Genomic DNA, 22681 nt, shown 5'->3' with positions numbered 1-22681 from the left:
ACTACTTAATGGCCCTTTAATCTGTTTTTCACCAAATTGTCTCTTACTGTGTTTGTATGCCTTCTTGTAACGTCCTTTGTGAGCCCTAGAAACACTCCTTTTACCTCTCATTGCTGTTTGTTTTGAATGAGTAGTGTACATTTCATGTGGACATGTACATTGCTTTATGCACATGCCAAATCCCATATTTCATAGTCCACAGTCCATTTCAGGAGCAAGCAAAATGGCAGCACAGTGGTGTAGTGGTTGGCACTCTCACCTAGCAGTAAGAAGGGTCGCTGGTTCAAATCCCAACCATGACACTACCTGCCTGGAGTTTGCATGTTCTCCCTGTGCCTGCGTGGGTTTCCTCTGGGTACTCCAGTTTCCTCCCACAATCCAAACACATGCAGGTAGGTTAATTGGCTTCTGTCCAAAATTGGCACTAGTATATGAATGGGGACCTTGGATTGTGGGCTCCTTGAGGGTAGGGACCAATGTGAGTGTGCAATGTACAGGGATAGGGGCAATTGTCGACACTCACTCAGGATGGACTGGTGTCTTTATTCAACCTTACTAACTATGAAACTATGAAGAGGGAATGGCTATGTTCCTAAACAGAGTGGGACCATGGAGAACAAATGTAGCCACCCTCTAATAGGAACTCATATTACAGCAGCAAAAAAATAAAAATAATGAAATAATGCTCTTAGCTTGTTGGCTTTATCATTTTTATGATAATGATGAAGCAGAGAATAATTTGCTAGTGAATTCATTTTACAAAAAAAAACAACCTGTGTCAGATGGCTTCCTGGCTGAATGACAGCTTGCCCCATTCAACTCAGAATACTGAGTACATACTGTGAGTGCATGGCATCTCTCACTCCCTGAAGAGGTATCACTACAGTGCTTGAACACACAGTGTAATTGTGTAGAGGGCAGAGCTCTTTGCATCACTTACCACTACCCAGAACCAGAGAAAAGGTGAATAAAGTCATATGGGAATGGTACGTACCTAAAAGAACAGCAAGAGATACACACTGAGGGGGAGGGAACCCGGAGCCCAGAGTTGCTGGAACACATTACGTTCTCATTCTTGTATACTTTATTCATAGAATCATGTAGAGCATAAAAACAACAAATGCTTTTTTTAGCACACATAAACACTCATACAGAGAAAAATGGAGTAAACCATTTGGTACATACTGCATACCCATTATCTTCACGATTCGATTATCATGTCAACGATTTGACTTGATTATATTCCGCGATGCATCAAGATTACAGCGCAAGTGAGCATGGTTTTCACCAAAAAATGTTCAAGTAGTCAGAAGAACTAAATTTTTTTAAATTCTATCTGTTCTTAAAAAAAATAAGATAACACATCCTGCATAGAGCAAAGTCTAAACACAGCAGACAACAACTTAAAGGATCTCCAGGCTCTCCCCCAAAATACTAAAGAAGATGGTCAGAGACTGCAGACATGATACAGGAGATGATCAGAGACTGCAGACATGATACTGGAGATGATCAGAGACTGCAGACCTAGTACAGGAGATGATCAGAGACTGCAGACCTAGTACAGAAGATAATCAGAGACTACAGACCTAGTAGAGGAGATGATCAGAGACTGCAAACATAGTACAGGAGATGGTCAGAGACTTCAGACATGATACAGGAGATGGTCAGAGACTGCGGACATGCTACAGGAGATAAGAGACTGCAGACAATAATGCAGAGTTGTGGTGTGATGAAGGCACATATAAGACAATTCTATCATATGGACTTGTGTTGGGTTATGTAGATCAGCTGAATGGTGATTGTGACACAACCTGACAGATGGTCAGACTGGTAAGAGAAAGCAATACACATAGTGTGTGTCACCCCAGCATCATACTGGGAATAATAAGAGCAGACATTTGTGTTTTTATTTCTGACAATCTAATGGTGTCCTGTGTTCCCGCCCGAGCTGTCATCACTTTTAGGAAGATATCTCACCTCCTGTCTATATTTCTCCTCCATACAGCCCAGTCCCCTGCAGTGGCAATGACATTACTCATCAGATTCCACTACATGTCCGGACTCCCCCATGTCCCTGGATCACAGCTCCCCCCTCTGTACTCACATGCTGTACTGCCGGTGCTGGTGGCTGTCATACAGGCCCCCGATTGCCGGTCTCCCTGGTAACACTGTAAACAATGAGTGATAAGAAGGGGCCTGTAATGAGAAGGGCAATCTGCCTGCTCACCATCCCCCCCTCTCCATTCCAGCCACCGCTGTTGGAGAATCTGACAGAACACCGGTGTTCTCACGTCTCTCCTGATGTCAGCAGGGAATTTTCAGGCTGCCCACCGACTGTAGCTATCAGAGATTCAGAAGAGAGGTGGGTGGGGCTGATATCAGGAGAGACGAGACGTGAGAGGAGAGAGGTGGGTGGGGCTGACGTGAGGAGAGTGGAGAGAGGCGGACCGGGCTGAATTCAGGAGAGACAAGACTTGAGAGGGAGAGGCAGGCCGGGCAGTCACATGAGCAACATATACACAAACTGAGCAATGAGGTAACGCACGCAGCGCTCTTCCGGGAGGGGTGGCAATCAATTTTCCCGGTCGCATGCATCAATGCCGCATCGGGGACACCCAAATCGTGATGCATCAATGCTGCGATTAATTTCAGCACCCCTAATACCTATACAATTCTTCTGTACGTGGGAAACAATAAAAAGCAACATGCTAATTCCTTGACCCCCTATGCCGGCCATAAATGGTTCAAATCTCAGCTGGTTCAACAAGAGCCGGATGGGATTCAAAGATGTATGGGCAGGCTGAATGTACATAAGTTGATCGATCGATAAACTTAGGTACAACCAGCCTGCTGGACTTTTCATGAGATTATTGCAAGTGGCTGTTATAGCTGTTAGCAATAATCATTGTCCTCTCCCCAGCGGGGGGTGGGGGAAACACAATGGCTAGGCAGGAGGGATTCCCCTGTCAACCCTGTTTGTGTTGATGGTGGAATCCAGTGAATTTTGTTAGTGCATCCTGCAGGAAAGAAATTTGCTCTGTCTATGCACAGCCTTACTTTCTAAACTCTTTATTGGAGTATCCATCCAAAACTGATGAAGTTATGGGTGGGTACTGAGGGTCTAAACCAGGGGTCGCCAAACGTTCTAAACAAAGGACCAATTTACTGTACTTCAGGCTTTAGAGGGGCCAGACTGTGGCCAGTGGGAATAAAAATGCTCTAGTATCAATGGGAGTGCACAATGCCTATTGTTGGCTTTAGTGGGAGTGCTCCCATTGTTGGTATCAGTGGGAGGAATTGATGATGTCCCATTGATGATGTCAATAGGAGGAATAGTACCCCATCATTGGTGACAGTTGGAGAAATGGTGCCCCGAGGGCCCGATAAAGATGACTAAGGGCCTCATCTGGCCTCCGGACCAGTTTGGAGACTATTGGTCTAAACCTAATCCGTTGCCTTCCCATGTCTTTCACAGACTCATTCCATTAGATCTTTTACTGTAGTTTCCAGTATTTTTCTTCTTTGAAATTAAATAAAGTATCTGGACAGAAAATCACTCTTTATGATCTTGGGGGGATGATACCAACCAAAGCTAGATGACTATTTTTGATAGCAGCACCAAGTTCCTGGCTTTATGATAGTTTAACTGCTAAGCCACCGCACTGCCTCATAAGTGTATGTAGATGCTGAGATTAAAAAAATATAGTGTATATCTATATTTATAAATGGCAAGTTATTTTGATGTACTAACTGATTACAGGAATTACTGTAACAAGTCCTATAAAAATTTATTTGACTGACCCTTTGTGCATCTGACATAATTCACAATAAGATATTGTATTTTTATACTGCTGCAATGATATAATAAAACAAAAGGAACTTCCTGTAATCGCTTTTAAAGATATATGACAGAGCGTCTGTCCTGTGAAAACACTGTTTTTTAGATGTGCTATTGTGTATTTTTTCCTCTTACTCTTATTTTTCCTCTCGTACACCCCCCATCCCATTTCCTTCCTCACAATTCTCTCTTTTGTTCTATCTCTCTAGGGATTCTCTAAATATTCAGGTTTTACAGGCATTTGTGAGATGCCATGACCTTAACCAACTTGGACTAGTAGAGGCTCTAAGGTGAGAAATATGTCACAGGTATAAAGTGTCTTGCTGTCCGTCATAATATATAGTCTTATAGAGTTGAGGATCTGATAGCAGATTATGAAGAAACATGTTTATTAAAGTTTATATCAGAGCTATATTTAAAAAACTTGCCCATTTCCCATGATTGAATAATAAAAATAAACATAAAAAAAATCTAAAAAAAATACAAATAAAAATGCTGTACAAAAAAAAAAAATAAATACCGGTTGAACTGCAAAAAATCCTAATTCTCTGCCCAGTTTGCTTGTGCTTGCCTACAAAACACCTCACCTTTTCCTCATTTCCATAATATACAGGGGAGTTAATACAGTGGCTTTTCTGCACTGAAATACCAACTAGCCTTGTCATTAAACATGCTCTAGAGGGGGAGAGGGAGTTTTGGGTAATGCCTGGGCTTACACTTTAAAAAGTCCAGTGATAACCTTTTTATTTTTTAATTAGTAATGTTCATTCAAACATTGTAAGGAAAAAAACAGATCTGGTGCTATACCTTTAAGATTTAAATGCCAAATAGGAGAAATGAATACGGAATAGAAAGAAATATGCTCCTATTAGTTCACCTATGGTATCGCAGTGGTGCTACTGAGTTAAAAATGTGTAAACATACGTGAGGTTATAAATAAACATACAAATAAGTGTTTCATGGAGTCATGTTGTGCATAAAATGTTAAAAAAATGTGTACGTGGAAAAATTGTATGATTACATAGAAAATGTGTGTGAAAAAAATATATATATATATGTATATATATATATATATATATATATATTTCTATATGTGTGTATATATCCTTTGCAGTCACAATATACAATCCTAATTTAAAATTGCTTACATAAAATTAATAAGTAACAATACAATCAGATATCAAAAAGTGCAAACTGTGAAAACATCCAATAGACACTCATTAAGTCCTCAGATATACAGGTGCAAGGAAGCACTAAAAATTTCCAAAAAGTCCCAAGAGATAGTACAGATAATTTGTGCAGGAGATGTGTATTTAGTAATGAAGATCTTCCCAGTGCGCGTGACAAAAGTTGGTAATGCCCTCACCAGATACCCTGCCCCTGCAGGGGTAGTATAGCCTCCACAGTGTGAGCCCCTATGCCGCTGTGTGGTTCTCTGGGGGGTCCGTTTGTCATCCGCTGGGGGTACTTCGTTTAAGTTATATAGCACAGTGAAAACATGCCAATAGCATAAAACGTCCTAAACGTCCTATAGCTGTTACAGCTGACAGTGAATAGTGCACGTCCCGTGGCCCTTCCCTACGCGTTTCGTCACACAGACGTTATCTTGAGCCAGAGAACCACACAGTGGCACAGGGGCTCACACTGTGGAGGCTATACTACCCCTGCAGGGGCAGCGTATCTGGTGAGGGCATTACCAACTTTTGTCACGTGCACTGGGAAGATCTTCATTACTAAATACACATCTCCTGCACAAATTATCTGTACTATCTCTTGGGACCTTTTGGAAATTTTTAGTGCTTCCTTGCACCTGTATATCTGAGGACTTAATGAGTGTTTATTGGATGTTTTCACAGTTTGCACTTTTTGATATCTGATTGTATTGTTACTTAATTAATTTTATGTAAGCACTTTTGAATAAGGATGGTATATTGTGACCACAAAGGATATATACACACATATAGAAATATATATATAAACATATATATATATTTTTTTTTCACACACATTTTCTATGTAATCATACAATTTTTCCACGTACACATTTTTTTAACATTTTATTCACAACGTGACTCCATGAAACACTTATTTGTATGTTTATTTATAACCTCACGTATGTTTACACATTTTTAATTCAGTAGCACCACTGCGATACCATAGGTGAACTAATAGGGGCATATTTCTTTCTATTCCGTATTAATTTCTCCTATTTGGCATTTAAATCTTAAAGGTATAGCGCCAGATCAGTTTTTTTCCTTACATCTAATATATCTTCACCCAGGGGGTGGCGATATTAGGCAGAGGCAGCTCATACCATTAATATATCGTCTCTTTCCATAGCGCAATTTCTTTTCATCATTTTTCATTCATTCAAACATTGCGCAGGAAAATTAGACACACATCTAATGTATTGAAAATATTTAAAGGTTAAGCCTTTTGATTATGTTTGATGCTTAAAGAAGAGCCTAACTATAACTATTCTTGAAAGTGACCTACCCCATCTATCCTGCCTAGCCTGTTAAAAAGAAAAAACGTTATACTTACCTATTTTCAATCTGTTCTGGTCCAGTCATGTGATCCCACAGCTCTGCCTTTCCTGTGTCAGTGAGCAGCTGCTGCAGGGGAGAGGAGGGAGTGCCAAAAACGGCTGGGCCATGGGGACCTATGGGTGATGTCACGGCTCCTGCAATTCACAGCAGACCTCCCTTACACAGAGCTGCAGGATCATGTGACTGGAACAAAAAGGAATGAAAATAAGTAAGTACACAGATCTTTTTTTATATAAGGTAGGCAGAATACGTAGGAGGCGAGGGGAAAAACGTTTGTAAGAATATTTATAGTTAGGGCTTTCTTCCACTTTAAAGCAAATCTCTTGGCCAGAGTAAAACAAAATAGCAATTACTTACAGGCAGTGGCGGCTGGTGGTATATTTTTTTGAGGTGTCAAATGGTCGGGTCACAGGCACCCCCCTTGGTTGGTCGCTCGCTTGCCAGTCCTGCACTTACCCCATCTAGGTCACGGGCAGTGCTTTACCTGGGCGGCGGGCATGGGCAGCGTCTTCTCCTCTTGGTTCTTCACGGTGGCTTCCCCTGTGTCTCCTCCCTCCTCAGTGGCCAATAGGATCGCTACTCCTCTCGGGCCTCCTCTCAGGTAACAGGTCTCAGGAACCACTTCCTGATTGGTTGGGAGGAGAATCAGGAAGAAAATAGTTAATATTAATTCACTATTGTACAACTGGATGGGCTTGGGGCACAGTGCTCTGCACCCGGAGCCCACCCTTTTTTGAAGCCTATTAGAGCCTCTGGCTCTAATCACGTGCTTCTAAAAAAAAAAAACATTGGAATCCATGCATCCGGCGCCCTGCATGTAGATTAGCGGGCTGGATGCATGGATTAGCGGGGTCGCCCCTGATGGATGGGTCGCCACTGCTTACAGGTATGGAAGGGCATATGACTTACTAAATTGTGACTAATGCCAATCGTCTGGCTTTTGATCCAATTGGCTGAACATTACAGTGGGAGAGAAGAGAAGCTGGTCTGTGCTGTTAAAAATGGTTGCATTAAGATGAACATGTTGCATTTTCTCACATGAGCAAAGCACAGGTTTTCTTTAAGGCAACAAAGTCACTTCTGCAAAAGAAAAACTCCAAATCAAATGCCCAAATTAAGTATAGGGATAGATGGAATAGCGCTGCAGTTATGGTATAGACACAGTTTAAGTTATTTACAAAGAAAACAATATGCTGTGCATGGATGCCCTTGATAGGATAATAAGAAACAGTAAAAAATATATAATATGTTTTGCCTGTTTTGGACACTAAAGGAAACATACAGTGGTTTTGTGGGCATTTTTTTTTCTAAATATGGCCAGGACTACTCAAAAACCAGGTAAACGTGGCATATTGTGTATGAATGTTTTCTGTATGCAGCCTCTTCTACACACCGTCTTTAGCTTTTCTATTGGAAATCTTATTGTTTACAGAGCTCAATAGCTCAAGTTTACAGTCACACACCCTACTTAATCAGTCAAAATATTGTCAGAAGTTAATTTCCAATGACAAAGAACACGGAGGATAATTTAAACATTTAAAACAACATTGGACGGTCTACAAAGATAAAATGGGTGCAGTCAAAATGGCAAAATGAATGAGATGTATTATCTGGTATATTGTATATGTTTAGGCATCAGCTACAAAAAAAAAAAAAAATCTTTCAAAAGAAAAAAGAATAGTCCTTTGGAACTCAGTAGATGTTTCCTTAATTTCTGTTGGCATCTTAACTGATTTTTTTTTTAATGCTTAGCAATAAACTGTTAAAGTAAAGTAATCAAACATTTCCACTAACTGTACTCCTTTATATTATTCATAGAAGATTCCTGGGAAGTTTCAGGCTGCCTGGAGAGGCTCAGAAAATTGATCGAATAATGGAGGCATTCTCAGCTCATTACTGCCAGTGTAACCCAGGGACCTTACAGTCTACAGGTAATCACAAGTATCCTATCACCACATCAAACAATTTAGTTTCAAAATATCAGCAAAATAATTGACAGTATATAAACTACTAACATTAACTTCAGAGCATACTGTATAAATATAGGAATTCACAGAAAAGTGACGATTTAATCATTCAATGGGATAATACTGTCCACTGTTATTGTAATGACTATTAGTCTTGATTCATGTGCAAAAAACGGGGAAAAAAAGTACTTTAGTGCGGTGGATTGTAAAAATGACACCTTTAAAATACTATTATATATATATATATATATATATATATAGTATCTCTCTCTCTCATATATTGCGTAAATGTACAGTATATACAATCAATACATATTTGTATTTTAGATAACATAGTCTCTGTCATTTTCATGTACTCCTTCCATCTGAAGTACCTTGTTGATCCTTCCAGTCACTAATATTTCTTGTTCTTAATTGACCACCCACACAAAGCACAGAAGCTAATCTGTGTTAATGTGGTCAGTTTTTTGGCTGGCCATTCAGAGGTACAGGACACTGTGCAGACACACAGCATGCCTGTACTGGCTCATTTGTTCAGCCACCATGCCCTCCCCCAATCAATCACAATCACACCCCCTCCCAGTCACAGCCTGCCTCTCGAGCACCCCCCCCCCCCCCCCTGCTCAAGCACAGCCTGCATCTTGCCTCGGGTTGAAATTAATATGGAATGCAGGCACACAGTGGGGAAGATTTACTAAAGGTTAAAATGCAGTTGCACTCATTTTCCCCAGTGCTTAGTAATGATTTCCATCATCCAATCGTAGAAGCAAAAATGCTGTCTTTTTTTTAATTAACCTTGCACCTGATTGAGAATTTTTTACAAAGTAAAGCTGAACCTCATTTACTAAGCTATAGGACATAGCACATACAAAGCACACTGTCTATTTAGTAAATCAACCCCAGTGTGTCTGCGTAGTGTCCTCTAACCCCGCTCCCTCCTTCAGGAAGAAGAGATGCATGGACACGTGACATGATTTTTTTAACCATGTGAAAAAGGTAAAGCCTAGTACACATGATCAGAAAATTGGATAAAAAATCCGCTTTCGAAATGATCATACGATAATCTGATTGTTAATAAACAGTTTTCAAGAGTCGATCAGGACAGTTCATGCAAAATTATCCGAAGGGACAAATACAAACATTTTTCTTGTCGATAGCAGAATGTACGATATTTGTTTAATCAGTACAGTATTCGGCAACAACAAATCAGAAGAACAAGACCATGCCTGCTCACAAATTACAGAATACATGACAATACAATACAACACATTACATCACTTCCAAAGTTGTATTCTCTCATATGAGAATTTTTATAACTTTAAGTAACCTCTTCATTTTCGATATGAGAATGAGAACAAACATAGCCACCCTCTTGTCCAGGCATCACTCAATGCTGGGCTCCGGATCCTTTCACCCATCCTGACTGCAGCAGTCACACCATTTAGGAGGCTTTTCTTATCCCAACCATAGCTGCTGTCATCCTCACAGAGCCGACAGCGGGAGGCAGGGCAGTTCTGGTGGGAGCTGAGAACAGTACTATTGGTGGGGGTTGATGTCAAGAGGGTATGAGAACACTGCTGTAAAAGGGGTGTAGGCAGGGCTCAAGTCCTGCGGGAACGCATGGGAACGGAGTTCCTGTACTTTTTCCCCATCTCAGTTCCCATTAGCAGCCATGTCCTGCAAGACTTTGAAGTATGTGAGCTGTGTGGCAGGTGCTACACCAGCAGCGGCCGAAACAGCTCGCAATAGTAAGTGCCGCACACCTGATCATTTAGGCATTGCCAGTAGGGGGCCCCATGACAGCCTCCGCTTCAATCTACCTGTCAATCACAGCTAGCTGACGGGTAGATCAGGTTCCTGCTGCTAAGAGATTGTATTTAGTCAGACCTCTCGTGATGTACTCCTCCCCGCCGGTCCTCCTGATTTTCTGTCTCCTCATCCCCCACCGCCAGTCTTCTGCATACTTGCTCTGTGTGTCCCGCTGAATCCCCCCCTCCTCTATCTTCAGTGCCATATGATGAGAGAACCCAGAGGAGGAGCAAAGCTATTCTGCTCACAGGACATGCAGGGAGAGAGGTGAGCTGAGGGAGGAACATCAGTTTGGGGTGGTAAGCTGAGCACAATACCTGGCAAAGTTTAATGCCAGGAGGGAAGTTTATGTGGAAATTTGTGAAGGGTTGGAATAGCAGCGAGTGTGTGTTAGAGCCCTGCAGAGTTTTCAGCCCCCAAGCTAACATACATCTCCTAAGCAGGAACACATCACCATCTCCCCAAGCATTCTGTCCAGATAATGTGCAGTTAATTTATGAGCTTTCCATTTAACCCTGTAAACTCTGTTCAATGAAAAGTGTAAACTCACCACATAAACACTCTATATACAAAATAAAATTCCCCAATAAAGATCAGAACACGATGTTCACATTTGCATGGAAGCACAATTGAATGAATGCTGTTTATTCAAAGAATTATTGTATTTATGTTTATTGAGGATTGTTTTTTTTTAATGTACTAACATTTAAGCTTCATACACACAATACGAAAATTGGATGAAAAATACCACTTTTGAAGCATTCGTGCATATGAGCGTATCATTTATTTTTTTTGGTGGGGGAGTGGATCTTGGTTGGGAGTTCCCACACTTTTTTCCCTAGGACTTGAACCCTGGGTGTAGGGGAAGGGATGTAAAGGGGGGCTGAGAACACACTGCTGTGAAGGTGGGATCTTAATGTGAAAGGAAGGGAACTGTGATGTGCAGTGGGAACTGCAGACACTGATGTAAGGATGGGACTGTAATATGGGGCTTGGTTCATCTGTGCATGCGCATTTGCATGCACATGCTTCAGGTAGGTCAACCCATTAATTTTAATGGGCTGCACTACCCATGAGAAATGAGGAGAAAGACCCTGCATGGTGCTGCAGGATAATGCAGTTTGGCATGCGCATGTGCTAAAGTACAGGATGTTACTCTGCAGTTTGGGAACATGAGCAATTTTCCCAGAGATGGGAATACCTAAGAGGAGAGGGGGTTGTGATGTGAAGGATCTGAGTCATAGCACAAACATGAAATTTGGCCCTCTGTTGGAAGCAAATTTTACTAACTGGACCTCTGTGAATTTTAATTCTAAACCCCTGCTCTAGTCAATCACATTGCATTCCTACTGTAAGCTGCCCAGGTGCTAGGTAAAGTGAACATTGTATCAGTTATCACAAAGCCCCTAAATGATTTCCACCAGGCTTGACACGAGTCCCCTTCCTCTCTTGTCTCTGGAGCCAAGGCTCAAAATCGATACTGCTGAACGCGTAACAAAGAATTAGCTATTTCATTAAATTGACCAGGGATATGGTGTGTTCTAAATAATACATTATATTTCAAACATAACAAGACAAACTGATGCAGTAAAGTCACAATTGGGATTAGGGATGGCAATAGGGAGTTAGGGATAGGGAATAGGGAGTTGATTACCACAGCAGTGTTATCAGAATAAAAACAAATTGCTTTATTTCTGACCTCCACAGTACAGCACAACATGCCACAGTGCTACAGATACCAACAAATGGAACAGGTCTAAGCCACACACACGGTCGGACATTCCGAGGGAAAATGTCCGAACGGACCATGTTGTCGGATAATCCGACTGTGTGTGGGCTCCATTGGACTGTTTCCGTCGGAATATCTGACAGACAAAGTTTTAGAGCTGGGCTATAAAACTTTCCGACAACATGATCCGATTAGACTTTGTCCGATTGTGTGTAGAGAATTCCGATCGGACAAAGTGCCACACATGCTCAGATCAAATTCCTAGACCAAAGCTATTGGCTACTAGCCTGAACGTAGTCCCGTCCTAACGTAATAACGTCATAACGTCATCACGTTACGTATGATCGGATTTTCAGACAACTTTGTCCAACCGTGTGTATGCAACACAAGTTTTGGACAAAATCCGTTAGACAAAATCCGACGGATTTTGTTGTCGGAATGTCCGACCGTGTGCACAAGGGCTAAGAAGGCCCAATTCCTTATAAGCTAGGAGTGTTGCCCATTCTTTCAATGGCTGGAAAAATATGCTCCAAAACCTTCCCCTCCTACTGCATCTGTGTACAGTTCCAATTCAGAATTGGCCTGAACAGAAGCCAACAAACACCCAGGGAATTGCACTCAGAAGCATAAATCTGTTTTGTGACTAGAATTCAAGCAAATAAAGTAATGTGGCTCTGATATTCCAGTTTTATCCAGGGATAATCTGCAAAAGGCGTACCCTACTGGCAACACTCCATGCAAAGTTCTGTTTTCCGAAAAGCAATTGAACATGACAAAGTGTAATTTTATTTTAGCTCACAGATCAAAATTAATATTTTCCAAAGGCCTGCCAAGTTATTTTACAGCTAAGTAGAAACTCACGAAACTGAATCAATCTCAAGAAAAGTAATCTCCGTGCAAGGGCCTTCGAGCTTCTCATGCACAAGCAGAACTCCAAAACTTGGAAAAACTGAATTAAGATGTCACAACAGCAGCCTACAAAGGTCAGAATCTATGGGGACTCCTAGGAAAAAATCAAGCTAATGGGTAATGGATGATATGCCTGATCACTCCTTTACTACTCCTTTACTACAGGAACAGTACAGGCACCTATTGGCAAAACAGCTCCCATTGTACTTACAACCGAATAGATGCAGACTATCCGGGTGCACTGGAAGCAACCAAAACACCAAATCTAATTTTGCATAAGAGCACCTGGACCAGCTTCCCTAAGCGGGTCAATTGCAAAATTAAAGGTTGTGTACCTGAAGGGCAGGAAGAAGGTTTGGAAGAGTGCTGAAAAAGCAAAGGTACAGAACAGGAATCTGTGCTGAAAACAGAATTCCCATGCAAAGTAAGACCCACACACAAACAAAACACAGTGTGATCCTGTACTGAGAAGTTTGTCACAGCGACCAATTGGATTCAACACTGCCTAGAAATTTTGAAATTGGTGATGAAGGAAGTAGTGAATGAAAGGAAGTTATACAGCGCAGGTCTCAGGACTTATTCTGCAGGAGATTACACATAACTAAGAGTAATAAACAACATATTGACTGCATTTGCTCGATTTAGCTTAGTTGCAGCATTTACTGGATTGAATTACTAGCTCTTTGATTGCTTTCGCGTAGTGTCTGGAATAGCTTTTTAAGACCTTTTGTGTATGAATGAAAAACATTTCTAGGCATGTAATGTGAGGGCTTAACCTTTATCAGACTCCAAGAAAAGGAAAAGTCCTCCCTTGGATTGGGGCTGTACTCACACTGCAGGGGATAACCGCTCATCTCCGGGGTACAGGAAAATCTTTTTTATTTACCTGATCCTCCACTTCCTGTGCAAAGAGTGCTCCCCTATGCTCTAGCAGTGGACTCTCCCTTGACATCCTCATGTCCAACGCAGGGCTATGAGCATGACATCAAAGACCTTAGATCCCTGGATAATATGGGAGAAGAGGCTGTGGGCTCTAGTCTAGCAGTGCCTAAAGCTGGCAATACATGGATTGAAATTTGGCCGGTTCAGCAGGAAGGTAGGACTTTATTTTTTTCCAGAGCTCAGCTTTAACATTCTACAAGATGTGAAATTCACATTCTATATGGCCTGGAACTGAGTAGAAGACACGGCGGTGTAGTTGTGGCAGGGGACATTTGATTGGGTGGCAGATACAACTGGTTAATCGCGAGTATATAGGCCTCCAAAGACCTTAGACCGGGCATAAGCTGAGGTTGGTTTATTTGTTATGCATTGATTGTATTATATGCATTAAACTTGTTTTCTTGTGAATGTTGTATTTAATGGTTTGTAATAAAAGGCTGCTATGGCTATTCGACTCCAAATAAAATGTGTCGTCTGGTCATTTTGGAAGGGGGGATTGGTCAAGTGTTTAATGTTTTATTGATAAGTACAGCCTCTACATTCTGCAGGTCCCTCAGTCATGAGTTTTATTTATTTTTAGGCATCATTTAGACTTGCTTTGTTGTCTGAAGCGTAATCCACATTCTAATCGCTCTTTAGACAGCAATATACAGGCAGTTAGGAGTTTTTGCATTGTCTCCTCACTGCCTGTTTCAAACCCCTAATTACCCACACAATCACGCCGTAATTGCATGTTGTAGGGCAGGCGTAGCACAACCCCATTCACTTGAATAGGTCACACTCGGTAGGCAGTACCACCCGCCTAGAGCGACAAGGGATATAATTCCTGCTGTGGCCATGACATGTGCACTCCCCCCGCTTAACAGCAAGGTATTACCGCCCCTCAATTGCAAGTGTAGGTGGCACCTAAATAATGATGTATTTGTTGTAATTAGGTAAGCTCAGCATACAATAGATCCAATGCAGGTAGACATTTGCCTGTGCAGTCTGACGCTCTGCTTTACCTGGGTTCTACATACCTGTTTGGAGGATCATCTCTTTCTTTACCTTTAAAGATGTTCTCTGCACTTGGAAAGAAGCTTTCAAATTTCAAGCTGCTATTTGAGTGTTAATCATTTTTATAAAATCTCTTTAATCTGTAACTTCTTTTTCATCATCATTCCATCCTTTCTATTTTATAGAATATATATGAGGATAGTCAGTTGAATGGAATTTGAAATACTGACCTGTTGTGAAAGTTTAAAGCTACAGCTGGTGGTAGTTGTATAATTCCAACTACCACCCACAGGCACATCCTTATTTAACCACAGGATCAGCTTTTACAGTGTCATATACTATTAACCATCACCACTTCATAAAGAAGTGATGGTGGCATGCCATTATTAATTGCTTATTAATCATAGATGTCTTATTTTCTAATGGTTGGGTTGGTCAGAGAATGGAAAAATTGGGAGTGTGGATGTTACATTTTCCAAATACTGAAAATCTATACATTATTTAGTTAGCTTATGCAGCAAAGCAGTATGTTGAAAAGTAGCAGGTATCTGAAAATCCCAAACTGTGTGGAGGGAAAAGGGGAGTAGTACTGAACACAGTGCCACCCCCATTTTCCCAGAACTTGCAAATGGGTAACATAAATAGTCAGACTTAAAGTGATATTAAAGTCTAATTTTATTTTCTTTAAACATAACAAACATGTTATACTTACGTGCTTTGTGTAATGGTTTTGCACAGAGCAGGCCTGATTCTCTGCTTCTCGGGTCCCTCTTCGGCGCTCCTGGCCCCTCCCTTCTGCCAAGTGCCCCCACAGCAAGCAGCTTGCTATGGGGATACCCGAGCCGTGCCCCAACTCTGTGTGTCCATTCAGACACAGAGCCACGTTTCTGTCCCGCCCATTCTCTCTCCTGATTGGCTAACTGAGTTTGATTGACAGCAGTGGGAGGCAATGGCACCAATGCTGTCTCTCAGCCAATCAGGAGGGAGAGACCCAAATGATCAAAGCACTCGTGCATATTGTTGGATAGAGAGGGAACTCAGGTAAGTATTAGAGGGTGCTGTGTAGACTGCTGCACACAGAACGTTTTTTTTTTATCTTAATGCATAGAATGCATTATGAAAAAAACTTCTGCCTTTTCAATCACTTTAAATCACTTGCCTATGGTAAGTAGTCAGAAAGAGTGACACATTTGACAAACCACAACCCAGCTTAAGACACTGCTGTGGGGTAATGTAAAGCGGTAGTAAACTCCGCTTTTGAACTTGTACCTACAGGGAAGCCTATAATAATACAGTAAATATCTCCTAAACTTGCGGTGTTTAGGAGATATTCACAATGGATGCAGCCGGTGATGTCACCGGTGCATATGCTCTGAAGGGATGGTCTGTGCCGTAAACTGTGACTCCTGTGCAGTGATGTCTGTGTGACTTAGCCATCTAAAGGACCGAAGCCAGTGACCCCAGCAGGAAGACCAGGGGGAAGATTTAAGCCCTGTCAGTGGTGACAGCGCACGGCTGGAGGGCTTCATTCTTCAAGTATTTCTTCTTTTTGTTTTAAACAATATGTTTTTAAACATATGTTAATACATGGTCAACAATTGCAAAGCAACATGAAAGAAGTGAATATAGAAAGTACAGTATTCATATGTGCTACATGTGTGAGGTACATAAACAGTAAAGCTTTAATAAACTTTGTTAGTCATTCGGTCAAATGCTCCATGCTTCTTGAAGTTGTTTTATAAGACAATGAGTTGACAGCTAGAATTTCTCGTATGTTTTAGTTGTATTCATATTGATGATATGAATTACCTCTGATAGGTTTGGAGCTAATGTTGACTTCCACAGCCTAAGTATTATAGAACTAGGAATATATGTGTAACCACTTATCTATAGCTCTTAGGGTTTATGTCTATACCTATATTAAGGAGGGCTAGTTCAGGGCAGGGGGTACATGAGGAAATACATTTAAAAACTTGGTTCCAGAAGCTTGTTATTGCTGGAAACTGCCATAGAATGTGTAGTTGGTTCTGTACTTGGCCACAATTACGCCAGCTTAATGGAGACTGTGAAAAGGATAATTTTGTGAACTGAAAAGGCGTATAGTACCATTTGTTATTTTTAGGATAATTTCCCAATAGGTGGTACGATGGGCGATCTTGAGAATAGATTGGAGTACATTCCTCCATTGTTCTTGGGTAAATGTGCGTTTTAACTCCTTTTCCCATTTTTGTATGGGATTTGTTTTATAAAACTTGTTTTTGTTTTTGCAAGATACCATAGAAAAGAGAGATTCCTTTAGCTTTGTAGCCTGAGGACGTATAAAATTTCCATGCTTTTGGATGCATGACTAATCTTTCTAGAGGTGTTTTGACAGGAAATGTAGTTTGCGGGTAAGTATGAACGTGTATGTTTGGAGTAAGAAAAATTCTATCTAATTCTATCAAAAACTCTCTGGTTTTAAGCTTGTTGTTATTATAGAATTAATGGATAATTGTGCACTGCAGTCCACATTTACAAAGATATTTGGTAATTAACATAGGGATCGTGGCATCTAGGGCATTGAAAGGGAGAGGGGTGTTGGATGATAAAACAAAAGAACCATGGTGTTTAAAGAGGTGTCTCCACACTTTGAGTGAGACTTGTGTAGGAAGAGGGAGCGAAGCAAGATCCCAGGGTTTCCACAGATCGCTCAAAAGCAATGTGCGGAGATCTCTGGTCTGTGCTAGATTTGCTTCTATTTCCACCCATTAGGGAGTTTTTCCTTCAAGGAACCAGTGTTTGAACTGATCCAGGTGCACTGCCCAGTAATAATCTAGTAGGTCTGGTAAACCTGCACCCACCATGGATCTATGTTTGATAAGAATAGTACCTGAGCAGCGTGCCCTCTTCCCCTTTCAGATGAATTTATGGAGGAGACTTGACAGGGTTGTCAATTGTTTAATTGGAAGCAATATCGGGAGAGTGTATCAAGACAGGGTCAGGAAGCAGTTGTAGGCCAGCATATCCCTCTGGAAGGTTGTTGATCTGCCTGAAAGCTGAAATGATCAATTCTTTTGATTGGTAAAAGTGTACCCTCAGCAGAACATCTATTGGGAGTTCAGGAGCTACAAAGGAGGGTTTTGGCAACCTGTGGATCCTGTTTATAGATTACTCTGTTTGGGACAAAGAGGGTGCAAGAGCTGAAAAGAGATGCTTGACATATTGCTGCAGTTGAGTGGCAGAAATGATCTTGGGAATTCCTCTGATCTTTCTATTGCTCCTTCTCTACCTGTCCTCCAGGTCCACCACTTTGGCCTTGAGCCATTCAATATCTTCAGCTTGTGCCGTGTGAGCATCAACTAGTGAGTTGTATGATGAGATGTATTCCCCTATAGAGGACTCTATATTTGTAATTCTGTCCTCCATGATATGTAAATTCTGGTGGAATTATTTTATACAGTCCTGCATATCTGACTGTAGTGATGATCTTAGAGAAATCAGCATCCCTTTCAACATGGTGTCCGATATGGGCTGCCCCATTGTGGGAAAGGTATCTATAGGGTATTTCTTAGAATGGAGAAGACCTGTATCAGGTACTTGTGTTGGGCCTAGTACCATGTCTGCCCCCTGTTGATTCCTGGCTGTTTTTTTTTTTGACTGGGCTCCTGGCGGAAGTAGAGGAAAAGTCTCTAAGGTTTCCCCTGCTGTCAGGGTTGCCTACCTGCCAGGTGGCTGGTGTGGCAATCCCACTGCTGTATTCATTGGCCATAGCTTTGTGCTGTTGATGGGGCCACAAGACGCTGACATTTTGCAGTGGGTCATTGCTCTTGGTGCCAGAGTACTGGGGGGGAAGATGTGATCCTCATAGTCGGCGGAGGTGCCCTCTAAAGACTGAAGTCCCGGGTGGCCGAGCGGAGCGGCTGTATCATGCAGCCATCTTCTTTGCCGGATGCCAAGCCCCCTAAGGTAAGCATTTCTTAATATGCTAGTATGCAATGCATACTAGCACATTATTCGATTACCTTGCAGGGGATTTTTTTTTTAAAGTTTACTACTGCTTTAAATGTAATTTACCCTGACTGTACTGTGCTATCAGATCTCATCAGTTTTCAACTTGTTTTGAACACTGTCTGTTCTAACTAAGGTTTAAAGATCTCAGGGCTTGGGGCTCAGGGTTTGGGTCCTGCGATGTATGTTGTTTAGCAGAAACTGTGCCTGTCCCCATTTTGACCCTCTTTATTGCACTTTCAAATTGTTCAGGGTAGCTTACAGTTTGCCCAAAGGCCTGATCCAAATAAACTGGCATAAAAAGTAAAAAAAAAAAAAATATATATATATTTACACACACAGTGGGTATACAAAAGAATCCCCCCCCCCCTTCTTAAAATAATCACATTTTGTTGTTTTATCCAGCAGTATTTATTTAGTGCAACTTAGAACATCCAAGTTAAAGATATAACACCAATATATCAGAAAAAAAAAATCAAAAACAGAATCACTGAATTGGAAAAAGGATCACCCCCTCCTAAAAATGACTTGTAAACTCAATCAGGTGTAGTTAATGCCACACAATTCAATTCTCAATGGCACACAAAGCCATTTGACTGTCAACTGTGATCAACTGTGGTAATTGTGATTAGCTCAACATTTAAAGTGCTTTCCTGGATCATTTCAGTCCATGGTAGTGCAACTGAAGCAAACAATCAACTATGGGTGGCAAGGCACTGTTAAAAGTTTTCCAGAAGGAGGGGGTGATCCTTTTTCCAACTCAGTAGATCTGTTTTGATTTTTTTTCTGACATGTTGGTGTTATATCTTTCACTTGGATATTCTAAGTTGCACTGAGTAAATACAGCTGAATAAAACAAAAACTGTGTCTGTCTTCATATCAGCCTGCAAAGCAACAAAGTGTGATTATTTTAAAGGGGGTGATTCTTTTCTATACCCGCTGTAAATAAATATATATATATATATATATACATACATACATACATTGTGGATTGCAACTATGGGTTACGGATTGGGTTTAGGGTTAGGCTATGGGTTTAAGTGTTAGTTTTAGAGGTAGCTAAATTTTTCATTTTAAAGAGTAACTTCACTTTTATTGAGAACCCCCCCCCCCCCCCCCCCCCCCCGGGTGATCTATGTACATTACAAGGATTTTAACAAACTTTGTTGCATATTCCTATCTTTTGTTATTCTGAAGGAACCCTTGTGTGTTTGTCTGTGTCCATGTTGGAAAGTGAATCTAATGGGAGTGGTTTCATAATTATCAACTGCTGTACCTGCAGGGCTCTAATGAGGAAAGCTGATGGGGCTGCATCCCTTTAGACATGATTTCCTATTGAGAGTATCTCACCACAAATTTAATTTTTGTTGTCGGTGATGCCTGAAATCTGACTTGTACCTAAGTGCAGACTTCTGGGAAAATCAGTGAGCCAATCATATAAGCAGGAAATTATGTTTCTGGGGGGGAGTTTTGTACAGATTCTGTGTACAAAACACCTCCAGGTTGCCATAGTGCATTGCATTTTACAGAAAATTACAGAGCTGCAGATCGAAAAGGAAAGGTAATTTTTAATTAGACGCAATATGATGTGTGTCGCAGTTGTATACGCTATAATATTTTTTCTTTAGTTGCAATTTTTTTCCCATGAAAGTGGAGTTACCCTTTAAGGGGGTTTATTCTTCTAGGATAGGCATTATCAATGACACAGCTAAAAGGGCGTGCCAGTGTCACAAGGCCACACATCTGATGATACCCGATTGGATGAAACATGTCAGATGGGCAGACACTAGCACGCTGAGAGGCGTGGCCGTTTGTACATCATGAGGTTCGTTTTCCTGTATTATACTGTAAGTTACTACAATTAATTGTTTTATATACCATACAGGCTTCACTATTTTCTGCCTTATTCCCTTATTGGGTGATGCTGACTTCCGGATTGGATGATACATATACCAATTTTTGGAGCTCGTGATCTTTTCTATGGGAGCAGTGGCTTGTTACCAGCTGTGTTCTATGACTGGATTACCACACACCTACCACTGAAGACTGGGCAGCGGAGGTGTGATTTTGCCCTGACTTTTACATGCCTTCTATTTACTGCTTTCTGGTAAGCAGATTGTAATCTCATGTGGTGTGGTGTGCCTTTCAATACACATTCAAGCTGGTGACAGACTTTCTCAACTCTCCCTCCTTAGATTTACTGTTCTTTTAGCGCCCCATGTGGACTTTTATTTACCCTTTAAGGATTGGTTAAGTGTTAGGGTTAAGTTAAGTGTTAAAGTATAGAAGGTCAATCCAAAATTATACCTCTAAACACCATCTTTTAGATTGATTCTCTTTGGTCACGTGACCTCCATATGACACCTTTCTCCTGTGATACCAGATCAGATCTTCAAATGACAGCCCAGTTGTCAGGCCAGCTAAGGCCTCACTTAAAGCAAGTACAGTGCCTCAAAAAAGTATTTACGTCCCTTGAAATTTTCCACATTTTGTAGTGTTAGAAACAAAAATGTAAATGTATTTTATTGGGATTTTATGTGATAAACCAACACAAAGTGGCAAATTTCACAGATAAATATTTGAAAAGTGTGGTGTGCATTTGTATTCAGCCCCCTTTACTTTGATACCCCTAACTAAAATCTAGTGGACTCAACTGCCTTCAGAATGCTAAGGAACACACCAGACAGGTCAAGCATAAAGTTGTGGAGAAGTTTAAAGCAGGGTTAGGTTATAAAAAAAAATCCCAAACTTTTAACATCTCACAGAGCACTGTTCAATCCATCATCCGAAAATGCAAAGAGTATGGCACAACTGCAAACCTACCAATACATGACTGTCCACCTAAGCCGACAGGCCGGGCAAAGAAGAGCATTAATCGGAGAGGCAGCCAAGAGGCCCATGGTAACTCTAGAGGAGCTGCAGAGATCCACAGCTCAGATGGGAGAATCTGTCCACAGGACAAGTATTAGTTGTGCTCTCCTCAAATCTGGCCTTTATGGAAGAGTGGCAAAAGGAAAGCCATAAGAAGTCCCATTTGCAGTTTGCAAGAAGCCATATAGGGGGCACAGCACTCAAGGTGCTCAGGTCAGATGAGATCATAATTTAATTTTTTGGCCTAAAAGCAAAACACTTTGCGTGGTGGAAAACTAACACCGCACATTAGCCTGAACACACCATCCCCATGTCAAACATTGTGGTAGTAGCATCTTGTTGTGGAGATGCCTTTCTTCAGCAGGGACAGGGAAGATGGTCAGTGTTGATGGGAAGATGGATGCAGCCAAATTAAGGGCAATCTTAGAAGAAAACCTGTTATGCCGCATACACACGATCGGATTATCCAGCGGACTTAGTCCTGCAGACCAGAGTCCGCTGGACAATCCGCCCTTGTGTGGGCTCCAGCGGACTTTTTGTTCCCAAAAGTCCGGCGGACTTAGAAAGAAGTCTTGACTCAAAATTGTCCGCTGGACTCGACAGTCCGGCGGACAATCTGCCCCTCTGTGTGCTAGTCCGCTGGACTTTTGAAATGAATGGACTTGCCCACACACAGAGTAAAGTCCGTTCATTTTGAACGTGGCTCCAGGTAGACGGGACTAGCGCAGGAAGTCAATGTCAATGTAAATCACCTGGTATGGATTTAAAGGGGAAACCCTACACCAAAACAACAGCGTGGGGGTCCCCCAAAGTCTACAGCAGACCCTTATCCGAGCAGCCTGGCTGGTCAGGAAAGGGGGTGGCGATGAGCGAGCGGCCCCTCCCCTTCCTGAGCCGTACCAGGCCGCATGCCCTCAACATGGGGGGGTGCTTTGGGGAAGGAGGGCCCTGCAGCCTCCCCACCGCAAATCACCTTGTCCCCATGTTGATGAACACAAGGGCCTCTTCCCGACAATCCTGGCCGCTGGTTGTCAGGGTCTGTGGGCGGGGGGCTTTAATAAGGGGCCCTGGATTCCAGCCCCCA

General features: G+C 41.7%; 1 protein-coding gene across 1 annotated transcript in view; it reads left to right on the top strand.

Moving 5' to 3' along the window:
• Positions 1-22681, top strand: part of CYTH4 (cytohesin 4) — a 156786-nt gene that overhangs the window by 88364 nt on the left and 45741 nt on the right. Inside the window, exons 6-7 of the mRNA XM_077452243.1 lie at positions 4048-4128; positions 8206-8318. Of these exons, the coding sequence (XP_077308369.1) occupies positions 4048-4128; positions 8206-8318 (194 nt within the window). The remainder of the gene's footprint in view (positions 1-4047; positions 4129-8205; positions 8319-22681) is intronic.

The sequence above is a fragment of the Lithobates pipiens genome, unplaced genomic scaffold (genome assembly GCF_037356315.1).
Source record: "Lithobates pipiens isolate NorthernLeopardFrog02 unplaced genomic scaffold, aLitPip1_a1.2 Scaffold_23, whole genome shotgun sequence".
Taxonomy (NCBI): Eukaryota; Metazoa; Chordata; class Amphibia; order Anura; family Ranidae; genus Lithobates; species Lithobates pipiens.
This window is presented reverse-complemented; position numbering and strand designations above follow the sequence as displayed.